Raw genomic sequence first — 15,945 nt, 5'->3', positions numbered from 1 at the left:
CCGAATTGAGCCATTCAACTTGCAAAATTCATCTAAAATTGAGCTCTACATGTTTGTTTACTTTTTATATACTGTTTCCTTGGTTTTTATTAGATTTTTTCCTCGTTTTGCGTGCCTACGTGTAGAATCCGTCGTTTCGGAAGATCACGGTCGCAAGGATAGGAGTTCGGAAGATTGTTTGAAGAAGCAAGGCAAGTCACACATTCCCTTTGAGCATGTTGATCCCAATTTACAAATGTTTTACTGTTTGCAAATAAATATGCATGTTTTGCTAATCACATGGGGTCAGGGTTTTACCTATCTGCTCGCTTGTGCCATGTTTACTTGATATCTGTCCTTTGTCAACCATGGGTAATAAATCGCCTAGCTTGTGTTACTTTGATGACTTAGCTAGAACTATATGCTTAGCCATGCTTAATTACCACTAGCTCAGTTGATGGGATAATTACAGTATTAGACCTTTTTAGTATCAGAGTGAGCTGCGTGCTCGAGACATCTGGCCATGCTTCATGGTCGTAATTATTCAACTAAAATGCGACTGAATGGTGGGCTATGGGTGCATGGTTTTGCTGGTCGCACCCATGGCAGTTAAGGACCGGTTCGCGAGATGCCCTGGAAGAACTTATCGTACTTACCACAAGCCAGCGTGGGCAACGGCTGGGCTTGTAGTGTAGCTTTCCTCTAGTCGACGCATCCAGGCAAGGGTGGGCGTGATGGAGCGGGGCGGGCCCTGCGACGGCCTCTGTCGCTTCCGGATTCACCTAGGCACGAGAGGGGACTGCCCGTTGCCCGCTGGGGACGAGGGTGAAACCTGAGGTGTGGTGTGCTTGGCTAGAGGGGGTTATGCGAAGGGTCCTGTCACGGCCTCTTTCCGGTATGTCGTGGTGGCATGTCGGCGTACGGAAACGTGTCGTGGGGCTGTGTCTCGTGGGTACAGTTGTACACCTCTGATCAGAGTAAAACTATTCGAATAGCCGTGCCCGCGGTTATGGGCGGTCGACCAGATTCACCGTGATTAGTCCCATCTTAATAAATCGACCCAATACACTGTAGTTCAGGTGGGTTGGTTGGGCCTGTTCAACGTGGTGTAGCGTTGATCAGTGGAGATTTAATGTTACTTTAATTACTCAACAGTTTTACTGTTTTGCTCAATAAAATGTTTTACAACTGCCTTTATGCAAATAGCCACAAACCCCTCCTTGTATCCCCTTGCACATCTGCATCGTTGGAGTAAGAGTAAGAGTCCGGTCAAAAAAAAAAAGTAAGAAAGCGAGGCAAGCAATATTTTCATGGATCCTGCACCGCCTACTTATGTGGTTCTCATTCTTCGCCACCATCTTCAGCAAGCTCTTCGTCTACGTATGTAAAATGAAGTAGTGACTTAGATTTTATGTGTTAATAATATTGGTGGTTTGTGATATTATATGTGTGAAAGATTAGTTTCTTGTTATGAGATTTCGGAGTATAATAGATGATTGGTTTTGTGAAATAACGGTTGTTGTTTACCGGCCGGGTGTGGCTGGTTAGACTGTGGGTTATGTGGCAGTCAGACCGGCCAGCGATGTAGGATCTCTTATTATGATCGAGTTTTTTGTTGCAAGATTTAATTTCATCCTCATGTGAATTCACGCGTGTTTTATGGTTTTGGTGCAGCGAATCTGATCATTCATGTACTTCACACGATTCTCTAGCTAGATATTTGCATTCACTGAATTAGTTGTATGTGCAGAGGAATTCATGGCAACCTTATCTTCTGCTGCTTGCAAATTAATCCATGAACACTTCTAACGCCAAACCGTTGAGAATTCTTTAGAATTGTGCGCTGGGTTAGTTCATCGATTTCGCTATGATGAAGTGGACGAATAGGGAAATAGGCACGATCAGAAAGTTTGATTTTCTGTTTCATGTTATTCTGACGAAATGTTTTTGAATCTAGCTAAATGTTTGCTTAGCTTTATTGAGCACAATGCATTGGATTAACGGGGACGCTACTGAGCCTTGATTAAGAATAGTCTGAGTTTTGGATCACGTTAGGAGTTTATTTAGGATCATCAATTTTTGACAGTATAGCTTCTGTAACCACACCTTAGAACATACCGTATGAGTATGTGATTTGAAACCAATTGTTTCAGCACATAAACTTGTAGTATCCATTAGAATTATGACATGTTGTCATGCTGATCAACTTGTTTGATCATCAAAATAGTTCTTTTTTTTTGTTCATATCTGTACTGATTATGCTGTAGCTCACAATCTTTAGTACTTTTCCAAGACTGATCGTTCGCACGTGCAATATAAGTTCGTGTACCAAAACGAGCATTTTACATGTTCATGTACTAGATTACATTCACCTAACAAGTTCGTGTACCACCGATGCAATTTACTCTATTATATACTTAAGCTTAACAGTTCCGACAAAAGAAAACTGTGACCAATAATTCATCATAGTAATCCATTCCGGTGGATGTAAAAATAAATTCATATCATTCCCTGAACTCTGAATTTCTCCGAGATGTTTCTTTTGTGCGCTTGATTGCTTTCATCTTGTTAAACCGCACTGAAATTCATGCACAGTAACAATGGTGTTCAATGTTCATTGACAGGCTGATCCCGTGCAACGTGTCCGCGGTGTACGAGGAGGACGAGATCTACAACGTCGAGGACCAGCCGCCGGCTATGAACGAGTCGAGCGTGCATGAGTGGGGGAGGAGAGCCGCGACGCCGAGGCGACCCGCATGGCCGAGCCGAGCAGTTGGAGAAGCAGGTGCTGACCTTCAACACCGCCGCCCGCGCGGAGGGGAGCGCCTCGTGCTCGCGCACGGCTTGCGGCTGCGGTCCGACCTCACCCTCGCCCCACGCGCGGCGCGCCTCGATCTGCCGCGTCCCTTTCGACCTCGCCGACTTCCGCAACCGCTCGTCGTCGCCGGCCAGGACAAGACGTCGGGATCGGATTCTCCGCCTTCGTGCGCGCCTACTCGCACTTCCTGGGCATCCGCTTCCTCTTCGCCGCACAGGACATGGAGGCCGTCGCGATCTAGCAATGGCAGCGGCGGAGGTCACGAACCGAGCAAGGAGCAACGACATCGACAGGACTTCGCCACGACGCGTAGACACGGAGGGCGCGGGGTTCTCCAGTATCTTCAGCGATGGGTGAATCCGTGGATCCCAGGTAGATGACGATGAGCAGCGCATCCAGGGCCAAATCGTTCAGCGGCCAAACTCGGCGCGCGACGCGAGTCCTAAACAGAACCGAACCGAACCTAAGCTACTTCCGATGCTGACTCCCGTTTCTTCGATTAATCTACTATAAGTATCGCACCTGAGAACCACCTCCTGCAATCAGCAACCAGTGAAAAATATCATACAATCGCTTATTTGTTTATTTTTTTGAAAAGAATACAATCGTTTATAATTATTCGCTTATCCCTTTCACAGCATTGAGAGATTTCAGGAAAAATAACTCATGGAGCACTCCAAGCAATCCATCCATGAGCTCCAGGAGGACGGTGGTGCAGATTCCGGCTCCGGCTCCAAGGCTGAAGCGAAGACAGATTTGGTGGCAGGCGGGAATAAGATTCAAGAAGAAAACAATGATAGCACTGCGTTTTGCCGGGGGTGTCGTCGCCGCCTCATCCGGTTCGCCATCTTGACCATCCGGTTCGTTCTCCTAGCGGGGTTGCACCGCGAATATTTAGGGATGGTGGCCAAGTATCGTGGAACTGGTTTTGGCCTGTTTTTCACATGTCATGAGTATGCTCTCATTGCTTTCATTATTGTAGTTAGCTATATGGGTTACTAGTCGTCTTGATCCAATTATGCCGTTTGTGTAAGTTCTACTTTTTTTAACACAGCTCCCTTGTCTCTAGAATCAAATATTTACTTCAATAAATATCCGTCGTATATATTGTTCTATCTGCTAAAACTGTCGATGTACTTCCTCCGTCCCAAAATAAGTGCAGTCATAGTTTTCCGCGCCCAACTTTGACCGTTCGTCTTATTTGAAAATTTTTTGAAAAAATTTAAAAACATAAGTCACAAGTAAAGTACTATTCATGTTTTATCATCTCATAACAACAAAAATGCTGATTATAAAAAAAATTTAAATAAGACGGACGATCAAAGTTAGACGCGGAAACTCATGGCTACACTTATTATGGGACGGAGATAGTACAATCGTATTGTTTTTCAAGTAGTATTTCTTTCAACTTTTTTTCATTGGAAGGTCTATTTATAATTACGTTATATTGTACGCGGTTGTCTTTTCCAATTATGATAATCATGGAAGAATTGCAGAGTTGCACATGTTGTTCCGTTATTGGTGGGTAGGAACAATTGCTTAGGAATTTCTCAAATTGCGTGTATGCACTTCTATTTCCAAAATAAAATTTCTAAGGAAACAATTTCTCACAACATGTTGAGTCATCATGATACGGAGAAAAGCTCATTCGAATCCAAATACTCCATGGAATCCGAATCCAAATGTGATACTCGTTGTCATTGTTTCTATTAGCAGCACTCGTCCATGATCGACCTTTGAGACCGCACATCGATCCGGAGCTGACTAGGGCAATCATCTAGTCCCTGATCACTATACACTGAATCTCGGGCCTACCTTCTCCTCTTCATCATCGGTGGGAGTGCCGTTGTGTCTATCATCGTGCTATCTTGTCCAATTCAACCACATTTTAGTGTGTATCTCTGTAAATAGCAACTTACACATGTATTATGACGTCGCATAATCGCATTGTCACTTTTCATATGAGAAATGTTGCTCTTGTTACACGTTATGACATTACATTGTCACTTTTCATATGAGAAATGTTGCTCTTGTCACACGTGCATTATAACGTTACATTGTCGCTTACAAATGCATCTCCTCCTCCATGTGTGGATTGGGTATTTTGGTCTATACCAAAATATGGTAGAAAAAAAGATTCAAAGTATATCTGTGGCATATAAAATGACATGATCCATACGGTTACAAATAGATAAATAGTAATAATATTTTTTCGATACAAAAAGACATGATCAAACGATGTCTGGCTTTGGTTCTAGTGATTGTGTTTTTATCAGTTTCAGTGTTTCAACCACCATTTCCTCGATATTGCATTCTAATTCAGAAACTGTTGTTTTCTTCTTGATGGGATTACTCGTTGGCTGAAATGTTGGATCTTTCTTGCAAGAAAGATGTGTGCTGCCAAGAGGCTGCCGATTTTGCAAAGTGTGTCAGAAAATTTTGTCTGAATTTATTGTGGTGTTTGTTTGTAGCAACGGTAATGGTAAAAGAAATGTACTTGTATTTTATAGTGTAACCGGTGTGAATTCATTCGGTTCAGATTCAGTAGTGTTGATTGGCACTGCTGCGTTCAATTTATTTATTTATTTATTTATTTATTTATTTATTTTTTGGAAAAGCGCTGCTGCGTTCAAATTCAGGCTCAGGCTCGAGGAATGTGTTCACTGTATAGAATACAAATGGAAAATGCTAAAAATGGCAAATGGTTTTGTGATTCAGTAGATCAAGCAAAACTATTTATATCGGTATTACATCACGCACAACATTGAGAGAACTTATGAACCACTATATTGAGAAATCTTATGAGGCATTCAGAAACACGAGCATTATATTGAGAAACTTGAATTGAGAAGTTTTAATAGATGATCTCATGACTTAGAATTACTTCGTTCAAATGAAATCTCATGGATGGCTTGACAAAAATACCTACAAAACTTCTGCTGTCAAGTGCAAATAAATTTGGTTATTAGAATTACGCCACTCTCCGTGCGTAAAACTACAAATATACTGTTAAGTGCAAATAAATCTGGTTATTAGAATTACGCCACTCTCCGTGCGTACAACTTTGAGATACACTTAATAGTGCAATGACAATGGGTGTGTGGTTTTATTCTGTATTCAATCTCCAACATGTTCATAATTTATTTTTAAAAAATGTTTGAAGTGACATCTCTCCCTCTAAATCTACAAAACCCAGTGTTAATTAACTATAAATACTTTCAGTTATGACGTCCGGCTGTTTAGAGGGACATCTCTCCCTCCAAATCTTGTGTTATTTAGCTATAATAAATACTTTCAGTTATGGCATCTAGCTGAGACCGGAGCCTGCAGGTAATACTGGCATACTGCTAGAACTCATGCGTTAATCCCTCAACGTCCACAACTTCCTTCGCAACCTTTGGTTGCATTATACAATGTTTGGTAATACTGGCATACTGCCAGAACTCATGCTTGAATCCCTCGACGTCAACAACTTCCTTCGCAACCTTTGGTTGCATTATACTCCCTCCGTTCCATAATAGGTGACGTTTTTGATTTTTTATTTGCAACGTTTAACCATTCGTTTTATTTGAAAAATTAGTGCAAATATAAAAAAAGATAAGTCATATGTAAAGTATTTTTGATAATAAAGCAAATGACAAACAAAATAAATAATAATTCTAAAAAATTTTGAATAAGACGAATGATCAAATATTGACAAACATAAACTCGTTTTATTTGAAAAATTAGTGCAAATATAAAAAAAAATAAGTCATATGTAAAGTAATTTTGATAATAAAGCAAATGACAAACAAAATAAATAATAATTCCAAAAAAAATTGAATAAGACGAATGATTAAACATTGACAAACAAAAACTCATTTTATTTGAAAAATTAGTGTAAATATAAAAAAAGATAAGTCATATGTAAAGTACTTTTGATAATAAAGCAAATGACAAACAAAATAAATAATAATTCCAAAAAAATTTGAATAAGACGAATGATCAAACATTGACAAACAAAAACTTAAAAAACTCAAAAAAGCAAGTAATATAGGACGGAGGTAGTACAATGTTTTAGGGTTTTCCGTGTAGACATCTGTGGACAAGTGCCGACAGCCATGAAAACGCCAGGCCACATATGGAAGAAGTGAATTTTATTTTGTTATCACTCCATACAGTGGAAAGTATATTGACATTTCAGCTCATTTAATCCACGAGTCTTGCCATCCCTCTCCTGTGGCTTATGCATAACTATTTTTATTTCGATTCGTCATAGCCGGTGAAAGGTACACAGATCACTCAGCAGCTTTTCCTTTCCTGCGATTGCTACCACCTGCAGAGGCTCCGGTGCCTCCCATCTCCACAAGGTAGTAGATCATTGAGTCGACGTCCTCGCCAAATATGCTATAGGCTTCCATGACCTGGATGTAGTTGAAGCCCATTGCCAGGAGGAGCTGCATGCTGCGGGTTAGCACGGTGTCCGGGAGAACGAAGCACTCCTCGCCAACTCTATCGGCAGTCCCAGCTGACCGAGAAGACCCACTAACTGCAGAATAGGAAATCATGATGGTTTCAGCAAACCTATCAAAGTTTCTGTATGTGGTCTACCAGGTAGTCCAATGCCAAGAATGGTGGGCTTACTCGCAGCAGAAGAAGATGGCTCTGCCCCTGATGTTGATGACTCTCTGAAGTTAAGTTGTTGTTGCTGCTGCTTTAGATACTCTGCTCGTGAGGCCTCCATCACCATCCGCTCTATTTCCTTCTCTGTCAACTCCAAATCAGAGTATAGTCGTCCTTCAGCCAGAAGTGCCTGATGTTGCCGGCAAGAAAAGAATTAAGTATATTTCGGTTTATACTCTAACAATTCAAGGTAAACCTGATTAATTTGTGCAGATGTTGAGATGGCAAGTACCCCTTGAAAACAATTACCAGTACTTACATTCTCAATCTGCTGATCTTGCTGTGCTTTTATTGCAGCCTTCACCTGATCCCTGTCAACGTTATTTGTCTGTACAGAAAGGAAATGAAGTTCATTTATTAACAAAGAATACCAGTTGGCAAACACTCAACTGTAGAATAGGCTATAAGGGCAATGATAACCATGGACCAAGACATACCCCTCTAAGGGAACTAAATCCCAGGCCTGCCCCTACTGTCAGCCCACGAGGATCAACCACCGAATTGTAATGATTACCATGATGGTAACTTAGCCTAATTGGAGGGACATCTGTATTGTAGCTTCCTTGAAAAATGTTAATGGGCTCTGCAGTAAGAGCAAACAATATGAGACTATGAAAGAGTTTATGCAACTACAGAGAAGGGTTAAAATCCTATAGCAACATATGTGTTACAGTTACCTGTACTATAGGAATATATGTGAATCGGACGATTGTACATCTCAGCAAATGCCTGGATCTCCATATTGTTCCCATATACCTTGAGAATCAAGCATGTCAACATAAATTATTTGCAGTGGAAGAAGGTAAGGTTCTAAATTTTTCCTTGTCCTAAGTCCTAATTTTATTTTGAAGTTGAAAAACAAGCGCTCAGTATCTACATGATAGCATTATTTTTAATAAAAAAAAGAAATTCTGAAAGTCAGGGAAAATGCACAGCTGTTGTGTGGAAGCATAAATGGTTAAAAAAATTAAATGCAGACGTTCATTAAGATCTGCAAAACAAGATTCAAACAGCTGAAAAACATGCTTTCCAGGGGCGCACATGCTCTATAGTAGATTAAAATAAAAGACAAGTCAGCTGACTGAAAAACATTAGTTTCATAACATTTTCAAAAAAAAAATACGAGGATGTTCACAAGCACAGCACAACGGTTCGAAGACACTCAGTGTAAGGAAAAGCAGCAAGCAGTTGGAATATATCCTAAACAGCCAGGATCTATTGAATAGCATACCTTATCTCTTCTTTTTCTCCTACAATATGATGTAAAACCTTCCGTCATGAACTGCGAGAAATGATCACGTTCCCTTTCCTGGAAGAATTGATAACAATAATGAGCATATCAGCCACTTGGTCAAAGGGGAAGTCACTGTTACCTCATAGTCTAAAATAGATCAGGTATTCAGGTTTCAGGAAACTGGGGATTACTTCGGGCTTTCGAGGCAATATATTCCAGAATACAGAATGCCCCTTTCAGGAACAGTGATTTATTGTGGATGAGATGTGTATACAATCAAAATCACATCAGAAATTTGAATTATACTCCTTGTTCTATGCACATGGTGCTAATGTGTCAAGTAACTCAGACGACAGGGAGTAATTACGATTTCAATGCATGCCTAATACCATGCTGCAAACTCAAATTGGTATGTTCTTCCAAATGCTTTCAACTTCTTAAAGAAAACTCCCAAATGCGTGAAATATACAGAAAAAGACACTAGAAAAGCAATGTCCTGGTGATTGCATAGTAGACAGGAGATGCATTAAAAAAAATACAGAAACCAAAACAGAACACTAGGAAAGAAAAAGGTCCTGCTGGCATAAAGACAGGAGCATCCCTCAAAACTTCTCTCTTTTTTTCCATGTGAAACTGTGAAAGTAGATGACTGGGCAAAAGACGGTGAAGAAAATCATGCTGCAAACAAATAGATCCTTGCCAAGAAGTTTATCAGTTCAACGATAAACGATACAGTTGAGTCTGGACTTGAACTTGAATCAAATGCTTCATTAACAATGAACTAGGCATGGCTTCACATTTGTTGCACACGATATAATTGTTTAATATGTCATTTCACAAAATATGTAAGTCAAAAGGTAGAACAGACAGCACTTTTCCCTTGGTAAGTTCATTATTAAATTTTAATTCCTGTATAACTAGCTGAGTGCTACCTCTAAGGAAACAGAACAGCAGAAACCAATATCTACCCTGACCAGCAAAGGAGAAGCAAGTTGCAACTATGTTTCAACCCTAACTAACAGTAGACGAAACTGCAGGCTGTCTCAAACTAGTAATGTTCCACCATCTACCCATATTGCTTCCCCAAACTTATCCAAGATCTTACAGAGCCAATAACTTAGTATAAAATAGTGAGATAAATTATGCGACAGGGTAGAGAATGAGAAATATTAACCAAATATTAATGTTGGCTTATGAATTGAACCTAGGGACGGAATACATATAATATACGGTGTTACTACTCAGATGCAACGACACAACATACCATATAATCAACACGCATCTGCCTAGCCCTGCCAATAGTGAACAAATAAGGGGCAAGGTTGAATGCAACAGATTAACATGTTAGAACACTGCCTCCAAGCTTGTGAATCTAGTTTATGGATTAATGGCAAAGGATATAGATGTAACAATAAACATACCATGTAATCAACACACATCTGCCTAGCCATGTCATAAGCTTCTGGATCACCATAAACTTGATCTGCAACTGCTCTAAACAGACAATTCCCATCTTCAGCCATCTTATTGATTTCAAATCCTCTCACTCGTCTTAGGTCATGTTCAAACATGCGCTCCCTTTCCTGAGGAAATATAAACTACATTAGTTGTTGTCAAAAACAAAAAGGTGCCTGTTTGCGAATGTGACAAACCTACCATTAACGATAAAAGGAATAATGTTATTGTATCATGCAACTACAAAGGATCCAAACTTCCAAAGGATCTATGACATTATCTCCACATCCTAGACATCATCTTCATGCCATGCAATCATTGACAAATGGCAAAGCTGATATAGGAAATACGATATTAAAGTTTTCATATAAAATAGAAGCAGACAAGAGATCATACCGAATCATAATAATTAGAGGCGTAACAGGGGCCCTGCTCATCTGCACTATTATACCCTTCACTATCAGCAAGTGATCTAGGTGAAGAAGGTCGGGAACCCGAAGCAGATGACCGAACTGCCACTGGTGGCCAAGCAACTGGCCTTCTTGAAGATCCAATCCGTGCATTGTTTGAGCTTCCAGACCCCATTCTCCTTAACCCATTATTACCAGACGATGGTTTCGGTGGTGGGGCTGGTGGAGCTGGTGGAGGTGGTGGGTGTGATGCTGCACCAGCAATCTGTGATGGACCAATACCTGACTGCACTAGATTTTCCTGCTCAAACTGATCAGAAAACTGGAGGCCTGTTAATTCCTCCACCAAGAAAGCAGGATCGATCACACTGGAGTCGTCTTTGGGAGGTTTCTCCATAACAGCCCTCTCCTCTGCAGAGCTTGAACTCTCTGATGTGGGATCATCTAGCCCCAATGGCTTATTACTATTACTGCTGTTATCAGCATCCTCCACTAGATGGTCAGTTATATTGTCTGAAGCCGTGAGCTCCGATGGATGCTGATGAGGCTGCGGCGGCAGCTCCTCCTCCCGGGCAACCGCTGATGTCGCCTGCAGTTGCTGCTGCTGCTGCAGTGTCTGTGACCCCGAGCGGCTGGAGCTGGACGAGGAGCCGGCAGCCCCGCGCTGCACGAAGATCCTCGTCATCTCCCACTCTCCTCAGAGAAGGCTCCACGTCTACGCACCAGCAACCCTCCTCGAATCAGAGGGCCACGAGCGCGCCCTTATCGCGCGTGCGGACCTTGGGGGCGGTGAATCTGGCGCCTCCTCCGCCGCCGCTGCCAAGGGAGCTGCTCCTCTCGTCGTCGCCGGCAGCCAATCTGAGCATTCCACTGCCAATTCTCATCAGAACCAGGGCGACACCAGTCCCTCCTCGCACTCGGATCACAAAACCCTAGCTCCCCGCGAGATCGAGACGCGCAGGCTAGTCCCCTTCGGAGAGGGCGGCGAGCCACCCTTCCCAAAACCCTAAATCGCCCGCCAACCCGATCGATTCAGCAGAAAACAACACCGATTTCTCTCCCAGGCTCTCTCTCTCTCGAGGGGGTCGAGCGGATTACCTCGTCTTGGGGGAATCGACTGGTAGGCGCCCTTCGATTCAGCGAGCGATGGGGGGGCGCACGGGTTCGGGGCCGACGCGGCGATGGGGAGATTGGAGCTAGGGTTTATGTCCAAATCGAAATCAACAAAAAATTTTGGCTTCGCCGCGTGAATTTTTTTTCTCTCGCTGTTGTTTTGGGGATTCTGCTTCGGGTGGATGGAGAGAGAGAGAGAAAGCAGCTGTATGGTGAGGTGAGGTATCGGAAGAGGACGAAGACGATGGAGATGGAAGAAGGGGCGAAGAGAGGTTGGGTGTGCAAAACTTTTTATACGTGGAGGGGGAGCGCTACCAGGCGATGACAAGTGGGGCCCACATGGCAGCGTCCGTTGGGATGGACGGTACGTCGCGATGCTGTTGGTTTTGCGTCGATGGAAATCCAGTGGCCCGCGTTTGTGGCATTTGCACGGGATGGTTCGTCAGCTATTGTCTCGCAGTTTCATGGCAGTGATTAATTCCAGAGAATAATCGGCGAAGCTTCTTTAATATTTCTTATAAACACGAAACAAATGCAGACGTTCATAATATGCGTACACTCATAGTTATAAAAACACAAACACATCTTACCCCTATAGAAACCTCTAGAATATTAGACTATCATATCTTGATTAATTGGCATGTGGGATAATTGATTTTTTTTTGCACCGGTCAGACCGGGGGGACCAGGGCATGTATACCAGTCAGATAGGAGTGATGATGAATAATGTTATCAAGTGATGAACATGGACATGTCTGATGGTTGCGGTTAGACCGGCTAGGGTAGGCCGATCAGACCGGAGTATGGCGAGCGGTTGTAGGATAAGGAGGCTGACTAGAGGGGGGTGAATAGGCGGTTTTTCAAACTTTTGGCTAAAACCGAGTTTCGTATGTGGAAGCGTAAATCAAAATGGTTTTGCACAATTCAAAACCTAAATCAACTAGTCTCAAGTAAATGCACAAAGAAACTAGCCTATGTTGAGGTTTGCAAGCTTAGGGTGATAATAGCACAAATAAACTCTAGTATGTAAACTTGCTCAAAGTAAATTTGCACAAAATAAAGGAGACAAGAGACAAGGAATTTTCACCGAGGTTCGGAAACTTGCCGGTTTCCTAATCCCCGTTGAGGCGAGCCCAACTCCACCGCTCAACCACGAAGCCATCGCACGCCCCCTTCGTCAAAGGGGGCAAGGCGGGAGCCGGCCCACGGAGAGGACTACCAAAGCCTCGATCACTAGGGTAGTTCTTCCTTCACTCCGAAGGTGGTGAACTCCAAACCACTCACAACTGGCGCCAGGCCTCCTCCACAATCTCCTCGGAGAGGTCACCGGGCAACACCTCCACAAGCCGTCTAGGAGGCGGCAACCTCCAAGAGTAACAAGTCTAGGATGCTTGCCGCGGATGATCAAGTACCACACTAGCTATAACAATGAAACAATGCACTTGGATTGGCTTAACTCACTCTCTAACACCTCACTAGATAAACTAAGTGCCCAAGGGTGTGAGAGCTCTTGCAAGGGTTCAAGATAATGTAATGGAGTGCCAAAACCTCGCCCTTGCTGCTGGGGAGTGGGTATATATACCCCCAACCACCAAAACTAGCCGTTGGAACCGAAATCCCCAACTCTGTGCTCCGCCGATCAGACCGCTGTTGTGAGGCCGGTCAGACCGGACTACTTTGTAACGGCTAGAAAACTAGCCGTTACAGGGCAATCATTGAGCCCACTCAACTTGGTCGGTCTGACCGCAGTGTAGAGGCCGGTCAGACCGTCCACGGCTCGGTCAGACCGTCATCGGCTCGGACTGACCGGTTGCGGCTCTGGTGGCTCTGTATCGCCACCATAAACCAGACCAGTGCAACAGACCATTGAAGCCGGTCAGACCGGCCTTATCACGCCGGTCAGACCGGCTAACAGGCCTGGTCAAACCGTCCTAAGGCCCACGGTCAGACCGCAGGTCACTTTTCAGCACAACCAACCGTTAGTAAAACGGCGATATTTCTTGACACGGGTCTCGGAATTTGGCGTTCTTGGACTCTATGGAAAGCTTATTCAAAGGGCTATCCAACCCATGAACAATCCATCCAAGAAACACAACTTTTCTCAGGGAAAAAGGGCTCACACTCCAAAGGATACTCCACCGGACATAACCACATGAGGCTACCCAAACCTATAGGATTTGCCCACATCTCTCTTTGTTTAGGACTTGAGAATACTCACCACACTTGGCTAGACAAGCCCACCAAATGCACCTACATGCATATGAACTAATATGGCGCAAGATCATCCACATTCTCGCTTCATAGACCCCTCTTGATAGTACGGCGTCTATCTAGCAAATCCGGTCTACACCAAACACCAAGACCGGGAAAAGACTAAGAAAACATTCTTAGCTCCATTATACCTTTGCCTTGCGCCATCCAACTTGGGGTTAATGCTTGAGCCAAGATCAACACTTGTGACCATCCAGTTGAACCATATTTATGCCGAGGTCTTTACCATCCTTTGTCAAGACTTTATTCTCATCACAAGTTTGACTTCATTCTTGCCAACATGACGATGTCCTTGGCTTGGTGACCATTAACCCATGGTGTCATTCATTAGCCTCATTGTAGTGGGACCTATTCCTTTTCACATCTCAAAGGAGAACATTAGTCTCAACAAATCGGTTGTCATCCTTCACTTGATGACCAACCGGTTGCATATGAAAGATATAGATATGTTCGTTGAGTTTTCATTAACATCACAAGTGTCATATACTCGTATGCAAGCTCAAGTGCAAAGATCCGATATAAATAATAGGTGAACAACATGGATCTAGAACATGCACAATAAATGTATAGGATTTGCTCCCCCTAAATATATGCATACAAATAAATACAAGAGATGCAAGTGTATGCATAATTAGAGAATGACCAATTGGGGTTTATCCTATACACATAAAGAGAAGGCATATGTAGTAATAATGTAGACCAACATAAAACATATACCTTCATGATCTCCATGTTCTCAATGTAAATGAGACTAAATAAGATAAGACTCAAGTAAACATTAGTCTCACACTTATATATCAATAACATGGAAATCATATATATGAACCTATCAAAAAGTAGGAGATAAGAAGTGGTACATATCATTTTATCTCCATGCATTTCATCCTTGTCATGATTAAGGTCCATCACAAAAGAATGCATGTCTTCCACATCTCATTATCGGGAAATGACCTAGTAGACAACTTATGCAAAAGAGAGGTTAATCCCATAAACATCGGTTTATCATCTATCACCAACGTAACAATTATACGAATTGTTTAATCCAAGATCATTCAATCTTTTCTCTCTTTGGTGATGGATAATAACCCGATATAAACAAATAGAGAGATGAGATGAAAGATGTTTTCAAATCAAGATAGAAATCTTATAATAAACAAAATATAGAATAAGCTCCCCCTCAAGTGTACATACATATGGATATAAAGGAACACATACGCACATAATCAATCAGGATCAATGAGAGAGCTCACACTATATTTTGGATCCACAAGAGAGACCAAGTTAGAATATGTGAAGTTTAATACATACCTCCCATCATTTTTACTTTCATATCCAAATAAGACTAGTCAAAGAAAGGCTCATAAAAACGTTAGTCTCATATAATTAGATTTGTCATTAATCACCGAAACCAAATTAAGGCACTTGAACTTACAGCGGTCAGACCGGCCAGTCTGCGGTGGCGCGGTCTGACCGGCCGACGTTTTGTCGGTTTCAGTTTCGGGTTATTTATTTGGGTATTTGTGGATAATTATTGTTTATGAATTCTAGATGGATATTATGTGTGTGCTACCATGAGTCAAGTTGGTGAGAACTTGTGATCGAATATGGTTTCTTAGTTGATGCATGTGTAGGTGAATCTTGATGCCTCGGGAGGGTAGTGTCGATGATGGATCCAAAGTCAACTCAGGAGAAGATGACGTCAGGAAGATCAGGATATCATGCGGGATGCTTAGACTAAAGATCAATGCACGTGGTTGGTGAAGATTTTATATGGTATATGATAGAGATATTGTGTGCGTAATGGATGCAGGGTCGAAATTGGAGGGAGTCTATATTTGGTACAGTTGGAGTTTGTAAGGTTCGTTTTTTTGTATGGGAAGGTTTTCTAGGGGATTAGGACTTCTTGTACAACGTTGATTCGTGGTTTTAGGTTGCTTACCTCGGATATAAATAGAGAGGGTAGGTGTAGCCTTCCGATATCGATTTTGAGAGAGTTGAGTTTA

General features: G+C 42.4%; 1 protein-coding gene across 1 annotated transcript; it reads right to left on the bottom strand.

Moving 5' to 3' along the window:
• Nucleotides 1-6,916: 6,916 nt before the first annotated feature.
• Nucleotides 6,917-11,935, bottom strand: LOC4335795 (OVARIAN TUMOR DOMAIN-containing deubiquitinating enzyme 6). The gene is made up of 8 exons (XM_026024784.2): nt 10,545-11,935; nt 10,115-10,276; nt 8,691-8,768; nt 8,137-8,215; nt 7,897-8,042; nt 7,719-7,787; nt 7,421-7,589; nt 6,917-7,325 (listed from the first exon to the last, which is right to left on the bottom strand). Exons 1-8 carry the CDS (start codon nt 11,241-11,243, stop codon nt 7,075-7,077), a joined length of 1,653 nt encoding a protein of 550 aa, XP_025880569.1. The 5' UTR covers nt 11,244-11,935; the 3' UTR covers nt 6,917-7,074.
• Nucleotides 11,936-15,945: the final 4,010 nt, after the last annotated feature.

Source organism: Oryza sativa, chromosome 4, assembly GCF_034140825.1.
Source record: "Oryza sativa Japonica Group chromosome 4, ASM3414082v1".
Classification (NCBI taxonomy): Eukaryota; Viridiplantae; Streptophyta; class Magnoliopsida; order Poales; family Poaceae; genus Oryza; species Oryza sativa.
This window is presented reverse-complemented; position numbering and strand designations above follow the sequence as displayed.

What these genes read in the sequence shown, in the direction of transcription:
- LOC4335795 (XM_026024784.2), bottom strand. Translation starts at nt 11,243, where the DNA reads ATGACGAGGATCTTCGTGCAGCGCGGGGCTGCCGGCTCCTCGTCCAGC. An exon ending in CCTCTAATTATTATGATTCG is followed by an intron (nt 10,277 to 10,544) that starts GTATGATCTCTT and finishes ATATTTCCTCAG; the next exon opens with GAAAGGGAGCGCATGTTTGA. An exon ending in GGAGAAAAAGAAGAGATAAG is followed by an intron (nt 8,216 to 8,690) that starts GTATGCTATTCA and finishes TTGATTCTCAAG; the next exon opens with GTATATGGGAACAATATGGA.